Raw genomic sequence first — 16,702 nt, 5'->3', positions numbered from 1 at the left:
TAAGAATAAGGGGCTGATCATTTAGGACTGAGATGAGGAGAAATTTCTTCACTCAGAGAGGTGTGAATCTTTGGAATTCTCTACCCCAGAGGGTTGTGGATGCTCCATTGCTGAATACCTTTAAAGCTGAGTTAGAATTTTAGTCTCTCAGGGAATCAAGGGACATGGGGAGTGGGTGGGAAAATGGAGTTGAAGCCCAAGATCAGCCATGGTGGTATTGAATGGCGAAGCAGGATCGATGGGTCATATGGTCCACTCCTGCTCCTATTTCTCAAGGTCTTTCTTGAATCCACATTTGATAGCCTCACATTTCCAAATTGGGATTAGGATGTTAGGTTTAGTGGTTAAGCTTAAGGATAAGAAACTGCTCTGCACTAAGATGTATCCTTTTAAAAAATGAACATATTTAGGCATTTTTTTTATTTAGATAATGTACCTTTAACTATGACTCGATGCAGATTTGAGGTTACTATCAGATCAGCCATGATCTTATTAAATGGCAGAGCAGGCTCGAGGAGCCGAATGGCCTTCTCCTGGTCCTTGTTGGTGTGTTCAGAACATTTCTATTGAACTGGCTCCCTGCCATGCAGAGGGCTAGAACTGTAACCGTGTTACATAGAACTTTAGGTTTCAATTGAGGGGTGATGTCACTGGACTAGTAATCTAGAGGCTCATGACCTGGGGACAGGGGTTCAAATCCCACCACAACAACAGATGGAATTTACATTCAATTAATAAAAGCGGAATTAAAAGCTAGTCTCAGATCATTAAAAAATCCATGTGGTTCACCAATCCCCTTTAGGGAAGGAAATCTGCCTTTGCTACCTGGCCTGGCCCACATGTGACTTCAGACCCTGTGGTTCGCTCTTAGCTGCCCCTCTGAATTGGCTGAGCAAGTTCAAGGGCAATTGGGGATGGGCAACAAAGCGGACGCCCGCATTCCATGAAATGATTTTTTTTTAAAAAAATGATAATTCCTTCTGGTGTAAAGGCACACATAGCGAGTTTCCATCATCAGTGCTAATTTTGCTATCCTTTCCTCCTGTTATAACGTTCTAGCTCACGATAAGGATGGTGTTTTACTGAAAATGAGATCTTACTTCGCCGCTCGGCGGGTTCGCCTTTGGGCAAAAGGACAGACATTTGCACGGCCAAGTAAATATTCCTTAAACTTTTGAACAAAAAAAAAATGTGATTAATGAACGGTAGAATTCTATCTATGTGTATATAGAGTGTATTTTGAATGATTTTTTTTTGCAAAAATATACTTTATTCATAAAATATCTTCAATGTATTTTGAATGACTTATTACACTGAAGCTGAGGTTTGGACTTTGCCAGGGGTGGAGGGGGGAGTGCTGGTGGCTTTTGAAGGCTCCCTAACACGTGGCGAGTGATAGGCATAGAGTGATAGGAGGGGCCCCAGCAGAAAAGGGGCGGAATGCCTCCCCATCAGAACACGTTCAGCACATTGCCCAGCCGGGCTTGCACAGTGGAGGAGTGCAGGCGTGGTAAAGGCACGACCGTCTTGCCCATATACCCTCTTCTCCCTTCTTAACCTCCCCATCCTCGACCTCTCGGGATAACCTCAGGCCCGCGCGATTTAAAGTCGCCTTCCTTAGCATCTTCGCAATTTCGCCAAGTGGATTCTAACTAAGGTTGATATAGCACACAGACTGGGCGAGAGGGAATCCAAGATGCAGGAGTGTAATGGAGTGGATAATGGTAGGTTTACGAAAAATATTTAAATGTAAGTAAAGGGAGTGGTGGAGGAATAGTTAGGTGCTTTTTGTAAATCACTCAAGGGGGATGGAGTGGAAATGTGGAATATTTGAACGCTGCATTTTTCTTTAATCTGACCGGTCAGACCTTTGCTGATGTTTTGCCTGCGTTGGGTCAGTGTGAAGGCCCCTGAGGCTGAGTTGTGATCAGCATTTCCCTTCGCTCTTTCTGGTTTGTGCTGTGTGGAGTTATTCTCTCTCTCTGGTTTGTGCTGTGTGGAGTTATTCTCTCTCTCTGTCTCTGGTTTGTGCTGTGTGGAGTTATTCTCTCTCTGTCTCTCTGGTTTGTGCTGTGTGGAGTTATTCTCTCTCTCTCTGTCTCTCTGGTTTGTGCTGTGTGGAGTTATTCTCTCTCTCTCTGTCTCTCTGGTTTGTGCTGTGTGGAGTTATTCTCTCTCTCTCTGTCTCTCTGGTTTGTGCTGTGTGGAGTTATTCTCTCTCTCTCTGTCTCTCTGGTTTGTGCTGTGTGGAGTTATTCTCTCTCTCTCTCTGGTTTGTCCTGTGGAGTTATTCTCTCTCTCTCTCTCTCTCTGGTTTGTGCTGTGTGGAGTTATTCTCTCTCTCTGTCTCTGGTTTGTGCTGTGTGGAGTTATTCTCTCTCTCTCTGTCTCTCTGGTTTGTGCTGTGTGGAGTTATTCTCTCTCTCTCTGTCTCTCTGGTTTGTGCTGTGTGGAGTTATTCTCTCTCTCTCTCTCTGGTTTGTCCTGTGGAGTTATTCTCTCTCTCTCTCTCTCTGGTTTGTCCTGTGGAGTTATTCTCTCTCTCTCTGTCTCTCTGGTTTGTGCTGTGTGGAGTTATTCTCTCTCTCTCTCTCTCTCTGGTTTGTGCTGTGTGGAGTTATTCTCTCTCTCTCTCTCTCTCTCTCTGGTTTGTGCTGTGTGGAGTTATTCTCTCTCTCTCTCTCTCTCTCTCTGGTTTGTGCTGTGTGGAGTTATTCTCTCTCTCTCTCTGGTTTGTGCTGTGTGGAGTTATTCTCTCTCTCTGTCTCTGGTTTGTGCTGTGTGGAGTTATTCTCTCTCTCTGTCTCTGGTTTGTGCTGTGTGGAGTTATTCTCTCTCTCTGTCTCTGGTTTGTGCTGTGTGGAGTTATTCTCTCTCTCTCTCTCTGGTTTGTGCTGTGTGGAGTTATTCTCTCTCTCTGTCTCTGGTTTGTGCTGTGTGGAGTTATTCTCTCTCTCTCTCTCTGGTTTGTCCTGTGTGGAGTTATTCTCTCTCTGGTTTGTGCTGTGTGGAGTTATTCTCTCTCTGGTTTGTGCTGTGTGGAGTTATTCTCTCTCTCTCTCTGGTTTGTGCTGTGTGGAGTTATTCTCTCTCTCTCTCTCTGGTTTGTGCTGTGTGGAGTTATTCTCTCTCTCTGTCTCTCTGGTTTGTGCTGTGTGGAGTTATTCTCTCTCTCTCTGTCTCTCTGGTTTGTGCTGTGTGGAGTTATTCTCTCTCTCTCTCTCTGGTTTGTCCTGTGTGGAGTTATTCTCTCTCTCTCTCTCTCTGGTTTGTGCTGTGTGGAGTTATTCTCTCTCTGTCTCTCTGGTTTGTGCTGTGTGGAGTTATTCTCTCTCTCTCTGTCTCTCTGGTTTGTGCTGTGTGGAGTTATTCTCTCTCTCTGTCTCTCTGGTTTGTGCTGTGTGGAGTTATTCTCTCTCTCTCTGTCTCTCTGGTTTGTGCTGTGTGGAGTTATTCTCTCTCTCTCTGTCTCTCTGGTTTGTGCTGTGTGGAGTTATTCTCTCTCTCTCTGTCTCTCTGGTTTGTGCTGTGTGGAGTTATTCTCTCTCTCTCTGTCTCTCTGGTTTGTGCTGTGTGGAGTTATTCTCTCTCTCTCTCTGGTTTGTCCTGTGGAGTTATTCTCTCTCTCTCTCTCTCTCTGGTTTGTGCTGTGTGGAGTTATTCTCTCTCTCTGTCTCTGGTTTGTGCTGTGTGGAGTTATTCTCTCTCTCTCTGTCTCTCTGGTTTGTGCTGTGTGGAGTTATTCTCTCTCTCTCTGTCTCTCTGGTTTGTGCTGTGTGGAGTTATTCTCTCTCTCTCTCTCTGGTTTGTCCTGTGGAGTTATTCTCTCTCTCTCTCTCTCTGGTTTGTCCTGTGGAGTTATTCTCTCTCTCTCTGTCTCTCTGGTTTGTGCTGTGTGGAGTTATTCTCTCTCTCTCTCTCTCTCTGGTTTGTGCTGTGTGGAGTTATTCTCTCTCTCTCTCTCTCTCTGGTTTGTGCTGTGTGGAGTTATTCTCTCTCTCTCTCTCTCTCTCTCTCTCTCTCTGGTTTGTGCTGTGTGGAGTTATTCTCTCTCTCTCTCTCTGGTTTGTGCTGTGTGGAGTTATTCTCTCTGGTTTGTGCTGTGTGGAGTTATTCTCTCTCTGGTTTGTGCTGTGTGGAGTTATTCTCTCTCTGGTTTGTGTTGTGTGGAGTTATTCTCTCTCTCTCTCTGGTTTGTGCTGTGTGGAGTTATTCTCTCTCTCTCTCTCTCTCTGGTTTGTGCTGTGTGGAGTTATTCTCTCTCTCTCTCTCTCTCTCTGGTTTGTGCTGTGTGGAGTTATTCTCTCTCTGTCTCTCTGGTTTGTGCTGTGTGGAGTTATTCTCTCTCTCTCTGTCTCTCTGGTTTGTGCTGTGTGGAGTTATTCTCTCTCTGTCTCTCTGGTTTGTGCTGTGTGGAATTATTCTCTCTCTCTCTCTCTCTCTCTCTGGTTTGTGCTGTGTGGAGTTATTCTCTCTCTCTCTGTCTCTCTGGTTTGTGCTGTGTGGAGTTATTCTCTCTCTCTCTCTCTGTCTCTCTGGTTTGTGCTGTGTGGAGTTATTCTCTCTCTCTCTGTCTCTCTGGTTTGTGCTGTGTGGAGTTATTCTCTCTCTCTCTCTCTCTCTCTGGTTTGTGCTGTGTGGAGTTATTCTCTCTCTGTCTCTCTCTGGTTTGTGCTGTGTGGAGTTATTCTCTCTCTGTCTCTGGTTTGTGCTGTGTGGAGTTATTCTCTCTCTGGTTTGTGCTGTGTGGAGTTATTCTCTCTCTCTCTGTCTCTCTGGTTTGTGCTGTGTGGAGTTATTCTCTCTCTCTGTCTCTCTGGTTTGTGCTGTGTGGAGTTATTCTCTCTCTCTCTCTCTCTCTGGTTTGTCCTGTGGAGTTATTCTCTCTCTCTCTCTGGTTTGTGCTGTGTGGAGTTATTCTCTCTCTCTCTCTCTCTCTGGTTTGTGCTGTGTGGAGTTATTCTCTCTGGTTTGTGCTGTGTGGAGTTATTCTCTCTCTCTCTCTGGTTTGTGCTGTGTGGAGTTATTCTCTCTCTGGTTTGTGCTGTGTGGAGTTATTCTCTCTCTCTCTGTCTCTCTGGTTTGTGCTGTGTGGAGTTATTCTCTCTCTCTCTGGTTTGTGCTGTGTGGAGTTATTCTCTCTCTCTGGTTTGTGCTGTGTGGAGTTATTCTCTCTCTCTGTCTCTCTGGTTTGTGCTGTGTGGAGTTATTCTCTCTCTCTGTCTCTCTGGTTTGTGCTGTGTGGAGTTATTCTCTCTCTCTCTGGTTTGTGCTGTGTGGAGTTATTCTCTCTCTCTCTCTCTGGTTTGTGCTGTGTGGAGTTATTCTCTCTCTCTCTGTCTCTCTGGTTTGTGCTGTGTGGAGTTATTCTCTCTCTCTCTCTCTGGTTTGTGCTGTGTGGAGTTATTCTCTCTCTCTCTCTCTGGTTTGTGCTGTGTGGAGTTATTCTCTCTCTCTCTCTGTCTCTCTGGTTTGTGCTGTGTGGAGTTATTCTCTCTCTCTGTCTCTCTGGTTTGTGCTGTGTGGAGTTATTCTCTCTCTCTGTCTCTCTGGTTTGTGCTGTGTGGAGTTATTCTCTCTCTCTCTCTGTCTCTCTGGTTTGTGCTGTGTGGAGTTATTCTCTCTCTCTGTCTCTCTGGTTTGTGCTGTGTGGAGTTATTCTCTCTCTCTGTCTCTCTGGTTTGTGTTGTGTGGAGTTATTCTCTCCTCTCTGTCTCTCTGGTGGTTTGTGCTGTGTGGAGTTATTCTCTCTCTGTCTCTCTCTCTCCTCTCCCCTGAAGTTGTCATTTGTCACGTTCCTCTCCTACTGTACACTACCCTTTATGTAACGTCGCCCGTCTCCTTCCTAGATGACACTTGGGGGAACGATACAGGCGACGAGTTTGCGAGGGGGCTGCGGAGGGAGCGCCAGAATGCTGATATATATCAATCAGTGCAGGACAGAAATCGCGGAAAGCCGCGCTAATGTTCAATTCTATTGCTTCGAAGCTCAGCCCCTATCATGGGCGGTGCTGCGATATTCCCAGTATTTTAACGTGTGTGTGTGTGTGTGTGTGTGTTTTATAATGTGCCATTCCCTTCAACTAAACAAACGTATGCGAGGGTCAGAACCGTCATGTCAGACAGGTAACCCCCGGCCAGCGAATGGGAATTGTTAGAAATGTCTGCAGTGGGACAGATCACAGGTCCTCTGACACGAGAGCCCAGGCATTTACCAAGAAAAAAAACACGTCTTTGCATTTATGAGATGTCTTTTTTTTGTGGAAAGGAGCGGGTACTGGTGGAATTTGGACTCCCAAACCCCCAAAAAGTTCATCCCCATCTCTGATCATTGAATGACACGGCACAAGAGGAGGCTATTCGGCCCATCGCACCTGTGCCACCACCCCCGGCCCCGATAGCCCGGCGAGTGTTTCCTTTTCCAAGTGTTTAATTCCCTTTTTTAAGGAAACTCTTTCGAGTTATCAACAGTCACAGATTGCAACTCTTTCGAGTACAATCACAGTTCTTGGTTTCCAGGAGTGGGACTTGAACCCACAACCCTCTGATTCAAAGGCGAGGGTGCTATGAACTGAGCCACAGCTGACGGAAGTTGCACCCACCGCCCTTTGAGGCAACACATGGTAGAAACTCTCTGCGGTTTTCAGAGAGAAAAAAAGAATCCGCTTGACATGGCGCAATTTGGTAAGTCTGCACTTCCCCGAAAAGCTTTGCTTTGACGCCTCAGTTGAGTTGTGGTTTTAGAGGAGTGCTCCGATTCACGCTGGAGAACCAAACACGTTGACTGGGAAATACATTTTTTTTTAAGGGCTGGCCAAGTTTTTTTTTTAAAAAAAAAGCTCAAAAAGTTTTCCCCGCCCCATTGAAACTGAACTTAAAAATAATAAATGCTGGAAACACTCAGCCGGTTTGGCAGCATCTTTTTTTTAGATATATATACATTCACAGGATGTGGGCTTCACTGGCTGGGCCAGCATTTATTGCCCATCCCTAATTTGCCCTTGTTCCGGGGCATTTTAAGAGTCAAGTAAGGAGGGCAGATTGAACTGCGTCTGTGGAGAGAGAGGGGAAAAAAAACAAGAGTTAACGTTTCGAGCCCCGATGACTCTTTAGAGAAGTAAAAGTGGCTTTTTCAGTAAAATCATCATGATTTTATTGAAAAAGGCATTTTTTACTTCTCTTTAGCTCCTGAAGAAGTCATACAGACTCATAACATTAACTCTGCTTCTCTCTCCACAGATGCTGTTAGACCTGCTGAGTTTTTCCAGCATTTTCTGTTTTAGATTTCCAGCATCCGCAGTATTTTGCTTTTATCTTATGGGCAGCAGATTTCCTTCCCTAAAGGGCATCAGTGAACCAGATGGGGTCTTTTTAAAACAATCATTAGGCGTTTTAATTCTAGATTTTTATTGAATCAAATTCCACCATTTGTTGTGGCGGGATTTGAACCCAGGTGCCCAGATCATTACCCTGGGCCTCTGGTCTAGTGATCTGATTGAAACTTACAGAATACTGAAAGGCCTGGATGGAGTGGACGTGGGGAAGATGTTTCCATTAGTAGCAGAGACCAGGACCCGAGGGCACAGCCTCAGAGTAAAGGGGAGACCTTTTAGAACAGAGATGAGGAGAAACTTCTTTAGCCAGAGAGTGGTGAATCTATGGAGTTCATTGCCACAGATGGCTGTGGAGGCCAGGTCATTGAGTGTATTTAAGACTGAGATAGATAGGTTCTTGATTGGTAAGGGGATCAAAGGTTACGGGGAGATGGCAGGAGAATGGGGTTGAGAAACTTAACAGCCATAATTGAATGGCGGAGCAGACTCGATGGGCCGAATGGCCTAATTTCTGCTCCTATGTCTTATGCTCTTATGGTCTTATGATAACACCACCTGCACCATCACCTTCCCACGACCAGCTAGTGTGTGGGTTGCAAATCCAATAAGGAGTAAAGGAAAAAATAAAAGCAAAATACTGTGGATGATGGAAATCCAAAACAAAAATAAAAATACCTGGAAAAACTCAGCAGGTCTGACAGCATCTGCGGAGAAGAACACAGTTAACGTTTCGAGTCCGTATGACTCTTCAACAGAACTAAGTAAAAATAGAAAAGAGGTGAAATATAAGCTGGTTTAGGGTGGGGGGGGGGAGGGTGGAGAGAGAGAGGGGGTAGAGCTGGATAGAGGGCCAGAGATAGGTGGAGATAGCCAAAAGGACAAAGAGGTGTTGAAGGTGGTGATATTATCTAAGGAATGTGCTAATTAAGGGTAGAAAGCAGGACAAGCAAGGTACAGATAGCCCTAGTGGGGGTGGGGTGGGGTGAAGGGAAGGGATCAAAATAGGCTAAAAGGTAGAGATAAAACAATGGATGGAAATACATTTAAAAATAATGGAAATAGGTGGGAAAAGAAAAATCTATATAAATTATTGGGGAAAAAAAGGGGGGAGATCGGAAAGAGGGTGGGGATGGAGGAGAGAGTTCATGATCTAAAATTGTTGAACTCAATATTCAGTCCGGAAGGCTGTAAAGTGCCTAGTCGGAAGGTGAGGTGCTGTTCCTCCAGTTTGCGTTGAGCTTCACTGGAACAATGCAGCAGGCCAAGGACGGACATGTGGGCATGAGAGCAGGGTGGAGTGTTGAAATGGCAAACGACAGGGAGGTCTGGGTCATGCTTGTGGACAGACCGAAGGTGTTCTGCAAAGCGGTCACCCAGTCTGCGTTTGGTCTCTGCAATGTAGAGGAAACTGCATTGGGAGCAACGAATGCAGTAGACTAAATTGAGGGAAGTGCAAGTGAAATGCTGCTTCACTTGAAAGGAGTGTTTGGGCCCTTGGACGGTGAGGAGAGGGGAAGTAAAGGGGCAGGTGTTGCACCTCCTGCGGTTGCATGGGAAGGTGCCGTGGGAGGGGGCTGAGGCGTAGGGGGTGATGGAGGAGTGGACCAGGGTGTCCTGGAGGGAACAATCCCTGCGGAATGCCGCCAGGAGGGTTGAAGGGAAGATGTGTTTTGTGGTGGCATCATGCTGGAGTTGGCGGAAATGACGGAGGATGAACATTGGGCCCACTTCCCTCTGCAGAGAGAAGAACTAGAGTTAACATTTCAGCTCTATACAGGTATGCTGAAGCATTGGGGCGGGGAGGCATAGTGATGGTGTCAGTGCCCTAGTAATCCAGAGGGCAAGATAACACTCTGGGGACATGGGTTTAAATCCCATCCATTAATAAATCTGGAATTGAAGCTAGTCTCAGTTATAGTGACCAACTATCATCAATTGTTGTAAAAACCCATCAGCTTCACTAATGCAGGAAATCTGCCACCTTTACCTATGACTCTAGATGGTTCATTCTTACTGCCCTCAGTTCAAGGGCAATTACAGATGGGCAACGAATGCCAGTGACACCCACATCCCATGAAAGAATAAATAAAAATGAGCCCTGTTTCTCTTGTATGGTCTTTTTAATAAAATAAAACCCCACTGTGATTTATTGTATATTCAGTTTAAATATAGAGGAATGTGCTTTAAGACACAGATGAATGTGGCTTTGCAAAAAAAAACTGAAAAAATTCTTCAACGAATTGGGTGTATCTCTGGTAACAGCAACAGCTAGGATGCATTCTGCATTCCTCGACGCATTTTTTTTTGTTTAAAAAATCAATTGTCTGTTTTTAATTAACCAACAATAACACAATGACTGCAATTTGTGCGGGTCATCTTCTGGATGAAGAGACACAGATGATGAGCTGTGCCATCTTTTTAAGAGTCAGAACCTGTTCAGCTGATTGCTGGGGTGTGTGCCTGTTGGTGTTCAATAATTTTCTTCCAGACAATTTATCATTAGCGGCCTAACCTCCCTTTACAATTGGGTTGTGCCCAACCTTGGAAACGTCTAGGTAGATAATGCAGCTCTTGTTAGTTATTCTTCTTCGGCAGTCCCTCAGGATCGAGGATGTCCTGCTCCCACTCCGGTTTGATGGGTTCTGAGATGGCTGATAAAGTCCAATGCTTGATCTGCAGACTCTGCCACTTGTGGGGCTGCTTGTGTTTGAAGGGTCAGGTAGATGGGTTGTCTGTGCACTCCCTCTGACGCCTCAACTTCGCCTTTGCATGTTTCTGATGAAGTCCCTTGCTGTGTTCGCTGCCTTCCTGAATGAACCTTCTCTATTTCGGTTGGTCACAAGCCAAGGTCTCCCATGAGTTTGGTGGGGATGTTTGACCTCTTCAGGGATTCTTTGAGGACATCCCTAAAGCGTTTCCGCTGTACCCCAGGGAGTCTCCTGCCATGATCATGTTCTGAGTAGAGCAATTGCTTTGGGAATCTGGTGTCACGCACGCATAGATGCACACACAGACACCTTGTTCCACCTAGTGGAGCTGGTTTTCAGTGATTAGCACCTCGATGCTGGGCATGTTAGCTTGGGAGAGGATGCTGCTGTTACACTGCCTTTCTTGCCTTCGGATTTAGAGGATCTTGCAAAGGCAATGCTGGTGGCACTTATCCCGTGCTTTGCGGTGCATGCTGTAGGTTGTTGAAGTCTCAGAAACATATAAGAGCACAGGGATCACTGCCTGGTAAACTATGACCTTAGCCTTGGAATAGAGATCCTGGTCCTCAAATAGTCTTTTCCTCAACAAAAACGGAAACAAAAGTACCTGGAAAAACTCAGCAGGTCTGGCAGCATCGGCGGAGAAGAGCACAGTTGACGTCTTTTTGTTTTGGATTTCCAGTATCCGCAGTTTTTTTGCTTTTAGTCTTTTCCTCAGTTGGCTGAAGGCTTAGCTGGCACACTGGAGTTGGTACTCTGACCCGACTGCAGATGGCAGCAGATCACACAGTAAGATGTTAAGTATTGACGTTGAGTCTGTCTACCATTGAAATTCATTCACTCTTCCGATGGCACCATCCAGCTGCTTCTTGAATGACTCCAGAATTTTTTTTTTGCACCCTTTATACTACCAGCTTTGGTTCAGTTGGTAGCACTTCAGAGTCAGAAGGTTGGGGCTTCAAATCCTGCTCCAGAGAGTTGAGCACATCGAGCACCTTCTATTTGTCCTTAGTTCTGTTGAAGAGTCATACGGACTCGAAACGTTAACTGTGTTCCTCTCCGCAGATGCTGTCAGACCAGCTGAGTTTTTTTCCAGGTATTTTTATGTTTGTTTTTGTGTTGAGCACATTAACTAGCCTGGGAACACTGCAGTACTGAGGGAGCGCTGCAGCTTGTCAGAAGTGTTGGCTCTCAAATAATATGTTAAACTTGAGCCCTGTTTGTCTCCTCAGGTGGAGGTAAAAGTTCCCATGACATCATTTTGTAGACAAGCAGGGGAGTTCCCTGCCTGTGTCCTGGTCAATATTTATCCTTCATCCAACATCACTGAATAGATTAAAGCAAAATACTGTGGATGCTGGAAATCTGAAATAAAAACAGGAAAATGCTGGAAAAACTCAGCAGGCCTGGCAGCATCTGTGGAGAGAGAAACAGAGTTAACATTTCGAGTCTGTGTATGAGTCTTCAGAACGTTAACTCTGTTTTCTGCCCACAGATGCTGCCAGACCTGCTGAGTATTTCCAGCATTTTCTGCTTTTATGTCACTAAATAGATTACCCGATCATTATCACATGGCTGTTTGTGGGAGCTTGCTATGCGCAAATTGGCTGCCTTGTTCCTCGCATTACAACGTTGATGACATTTCAAGTGATTCATCGGCTGTGAAGTTCTTTGGACATCCTGTGGTTGTGAACGGCACTATATAAATGAAGTTACTTTCTTTCTCTTTCCCTTGTTCTCTCTCCCTCTTTGTTTCCGAAAAAATAGTTCCACATTGAAATTAGGGACCCACAGTGTTTTCAGATTCTAGGTCATAAAGGAAATTACTTTCATTTAGAGTTACTGTTGACCATTTTTTTGATTAAACGGGAAGGGTGGTGTGGAAGTATCACTGTGGTTGCTTGGTGTAACAAGACAGTAAGTGCGTTCAGAAAGAGTGCCTTTCTGAGGTGGCCACACATGGCAACTGGTGGTGCTCTTTCACCACTGGGACTGCCAGTGGCAAGGGGAGGCAGTGGCCTAGTGGTATTGTCACTGGACTGGTATTCTAGGGACCTGGATAATGCTCTGAGGACCTTGGTTTGAATCCCACCACGGCAGCTGGTGAAATTTGGATTTAATAAAAATCTGGAATTAAAAGCCTAAAAATGACCACGAAGTGATTGTCGTTAAAAACCCATCTGGTTCACTATTGGGAAGGAAATCTGCCATCCTTATCTGGTCTGGCCTACATGTGACTCCAGACCCACAGCAATGTGGTTGATTCTTTTAAAAAAAAATGCCCTCTGAACAAGGGATGGGCAATAAATAAAAAATAACTGTCCTAGCCAGCGACGCCCACATCCCATGAATGACATTTTTTTAAAAAAGAAACCTGGCATATATCGTAAATTCAGTGCTGTGTGTGATTTGATGTTTTTTCCTGCTCATGAATTTCACATTTCAGTTCATCCGGTGGCCACAACTTTCTGTTGTGTGCTTCTGGCCACACTGAGAGCGCTAAACCTGGAAAAGAGTCATCCAGAAGAATTATCACCTTCCTTCCTGCTACACTTCTTGCCCTCCGACCTCCTCCACCCTTCACACACCCCCTCCACCCCCACACAAAGATTGACTGAACCAGCCCAATTCCTTTCACGGGTTTTAAAGGAGTCACGTGTTTTTGTGACTGGAAAGACTTTTGACAACTGTAATTCAGAGGAGAGACAAAAACCAATTGAAATGCATCACTTGTGTGTGATATCACTGGGATGGAATTTCTGCCAATTTCTTCCACTCTCTCACATCAAATGGAAAATATCGCTTATCATATTAGACTGCACTTTATTGAATAGCAATATTGCTGCATTGTTTTACTACTAAGTAAGACTGCCTGTTACCGAGAAATATTACTTTAATGTGAGGGGAGAGCATCAGCAACCTGGCCCTGAAAACAAGACTGAAGCTACTTTAGGGTGAGACTTGGGGCTTAACAGTGAGTTCAACCCTGTTTTAAAGTTAAGTTTAGGATTTCACAGGAAGTCCTGTCTTAATTTAGGGTCAGGTTTAGGGTTTTGCAGGGAGTTGAGCTTGTTTTAGGGTCAGGTTTAAGAAGTTGCCCCTTGTTTTAGGATCAGGTTTAAGGGTATTAGAAATTCCAGTCCTGTATTTTTACGATATCCGAAGTAATGTGTGTCATTGGAATCCAGCAGGGCTATTACTGAAACAGGAGCTGAGACCACACACACTGCAGAAGTTTCCAAACAAATAAAAGCAGAAAATGCTGGGAATACTCAGCAGGTCTGGCAGCCTACATGGGGAGTGAAACAGTTAACATTTCAGGTCGATGACATTTCATCAGAACTGGGAAAAGTTAGAGATGTAACAGATTTTAACCAAGTGCAGAGTCAGGAGGTGGAAGGGAGAGAAGAACAAAGGAGAAGGTCTGTAATAGGTGGAAAACAGCAGAGATTAAATGACAATAGGGATGATGGTGCAAGGCAAAAGATGATGGTAATGGGACTAATAAAGGAACAAAAGATGTGTCTAGAGGAGGTGTAAATATAGACCGCAGAACCATCACCAGCAGTCGGTGTCTGGAAAAATGTGGCCAGTGGTGAGGATCTGAAATTGGGAAGACTGTAAAGTGCCGAATTGATTGGCGAAATGTTGCTGTCAAGCTCCCTTTAGGGTGCATTGGAACAGGCTGAGGTCAGACTGGCAGCAGGAGATCGAGACAAACACTTCAATAAATGTAGGTTCCCTTCGGAGTCACTAACAAGGAGCATCAATCCCAGTGCATCTTTCTCAGGTTGTGATTGCCTTCAAACTATGGCTCTGATTCATTATCTTTGAGGCTTTGGGTAGAAGACAGTAACAAGGCCCCAGAGGAGATTGAGCGCTTGGATTAGAGGCAACAAACATTGCTAACCACAGCGATGCAGGGCAGGGGAGGGCATGACTCTCCTGCCAATCTCCAAAAGGCTTTGTGCCTATAAATCACTGGGTGAGTGCCAGCAATGTGAATGGGTTAAGTCGCCCCAATTTGTTTAGGCATTTATGTCCTGCTTTTCTCCAAAATGTAAAATTTCTGCAGATGCACCAACCTTACCCAACTCTTTGGCTGAGAATTTCCTCAGCACTGCTCCCACCCTGCCATCGTAACATCGTACGGCAGCACAACTCCAAGGAAGTTCCTAGCCTTTTTAAGAGGTCACACCCTCGAGACAAAACCAAATAAACAGTGTTTGTTGCAAAGGGAGACAATACTGTATCTCCAACTCCCTCCCCTCCCTCTATACAATCCAAGAACTTGCATCCATTTTCACTAAAACATATAGGGCAGAATCTTCTGGTCGGCATGTGGGGGTGGGCCCCGCACGCCGACACATATAAGGACACGCGGTGATGTCAGGCGTGCGTCCCAACATCACCGCGCGTCATTCCGATCTTCAGTTTGGCAGGCGCGCACATCGGCTGTGTGCCCGCCGAACTGTCAAAGGCCTGTTAAGGCCGTTTATCAGCTAATTGAAGTACTTGTCAGGGCTGCACATCCAACCTTAAGGTTGGCGGGGGGCAGGCGAAGAGCCCAGGCGGCCTTCGCATTTTTCATGGAACCTCATCCACAGGCAGGGTGAGGTCTCATGAAGGGTTCATAACTTTAATAAAAGTTTTTATTAAAATTCATAGACATGTCCTAGCTCATGTGACACTGTCACATGAGGGGACATGTCTGAATAATCTTTTTTCATTCCTTTTTTTCAATTTTTCACAATCAAATTAATCTCCCTGAGGCAGCTCCGTGCCTCAGGGAGATTTCTGCGCAGCGCAGGCCCCAGCTCTCCCCCCTCCCCCCGCCCGCACAGGTAGCGCTGAGCACTTCCAGGTGCGCATTACGTTGGGCCTTAATTGGCTCACCCACGTAAAATGGCGCACAGCTGATCGCGGGCGGCGGTCGGCTGCGTTCCCTCCCAGCCCGCCTGACGGGGAGAAAATTCTCTCCATAGAATCATAGAAAGAAAAAGCCACTTGGCCTTTGCAAGAGCAATTCACCTAGTCCATGATTTTCCCCATGCAAATTTTTCCTCTTTAGCTAATGATCCAATTTTGTTTTGAAAGCCTCAATTGAACCTGCCTCGGGCCGTGCATTCCAGATCCTAACCACTTGCTGCATTAAAATTGATTCCCTTCTGTCACCATTGCTTCTTTTGCCAATCGCCTAAAACCTATGCTCTCTGGTCCTCGATCCTTCCACCAATTGGAACAGTTTCTCCCACTCTACTCTGTCCAGACCCCTCATTATTTTGAATAACTCTATCAAATCTCCTCTCAACCTTCTCTTCTCCAAGGAAAACAGCCCCAGCTTCTCCAATCCATCTGCATAACTGAAGTTCCACGTTACTGGAACCATTCTTGTGAATCTTTTCTGCACCCTCTCCAATGTCTTCACGTCCTTCATTAGCAATATTTTGCCAGTCCTCATGGCGAGAGTGTACTGATTGGCCACGATAATATACAAGTTATCCTTTTGCACTCAAAGGGCTGTTCTAATCTGAAATGCACTACCTGAAAGGGTGGTGGGATTAGATTCCATAGGAGCTTTCAATAGGCAACTGGAATTTTCCTTGAAGAGAACTAATTTGCAGGGTTACAGGAAAAAATATGGCCTGTGGAACTAAAACAGAGAGAGCTCTTAGGCTGTTCCCACTGGCTGAATGCTAACCATTGCTGGACAGGCACAATGGGCTGACTGGCCTTCTTCTGCACTGTATGATCCTATGATCTCATTTGGCCATTTTATGTTGGGTTCTCGACTCTTCAGACACTGGTCCGGATTTTCCTGGGGACTTGGGTTACTGTAAGGAGCTTGGGCAAATATCCAAGAGGCAGGAAAATACAGGAAGGAGAGGCTAGAACCAAAGTACCCAGAGCAAGCTGTCTTCAATAGATTTAACAATCTTAACTTCCTAGGCAGGGGAGAAATGAGGGAGAGGGGAGGTTCATCAAATAAATATTAAAGGTACCAACTAACAATAGCTGGGGACAAAGTGAGATTAGTAACACAGCTATTATCTGTTATTGGGAGGAGTTGAGGAAGTGAAAGACCTTGGAGTGCATGTCCATAGGTCCCTGAAGGTGGCAGGACAGGTAGATAAGGTGGTGAAGAAAGCATCAGGAATGCTTTCCTTTATTGGACGAGGTATTGAATATAAAAGCAGGGATGTAATGATGGAACTGTGTAAAATGCTGGTTAGGCCACAGCTGGAATTTTGCATACAGTTCTGGTCACCACATTACAGGAAGGATAAAATTGCTCTGGAGAGAGTGCAGAGGAGATTTACAAGAATGTTGCCAGGGCTTGAAAATTGCAGCTATGAGGAGAGATTGGATAGGCTGGGGTTGTTTTCCTTAGGTCACCCCTCAGCCTATTCTGTTCTAATTGAGGTGTACAAAATTATGAGGGGCCTAGTTAGAGTAGACAGGAAAGACCTGCTTCCCCTAGCTGAGGGGTCAATTACCAAGGGGCATAGATTTAAGGTGATTGGTAGAAGGATTAGATGGGACATGAGGAAAAACTTTTTCACAGAGGGTGGTGGGCATCTAGAATTCACTGCCTAAGTTGGTGGTTGAGGCTGAAACGCTCAACTCATTTAAAAGGTACCTGGATCTACATCTGAAGCG

General features: G+C 45.4%; 1 protein-coding gene across 1 annotated transcript in view; it reads left to right on the top strand.

Moving 5' to 3' along the window:
- The first annotated feature begins 1,501 nt into the window (after positions 1-1,501).
- plcd1a (phospholipase C, delta 1a) overlaps positions 1,502-16,702 on the top strand; it is a 122,472-nt gene continuing 107,271 nt past the window's right edge. Inside the window, exon 1 of the mRNA XM_078536451.1 lies at positions 1,502-1,724. Coding sequence (XP_078392577.1) covers positions 1,697-1,724 — 28 coding nt within the window. The 5' untranslated portion in view covers positions 1,502-1,696. The remainder of the gene's footprint in view (positions 1,725-16,702) is intronic.

Source organism: Cetorhinus maximus, chromosome 3 (assembly GCF_964194155.1).
Source record: "Cetorhinus maximus chromosome 3, sCetMax3.hap1.1, whole genome shotgun sequence".
In the NCBI taxonomy this organism is placed as follows: domain Eukaryota; kingdom Metazoa; phylum Chordata; class Chondrichthyes; order Lamniformes; family Cetorhinidae; genus Cetorhinus; species Cetorhinus maximus.
Note: the sequence above shows the minus strand (reverse complement) of the source record. Positions and strands in the feature narration are given on the sequence as shown.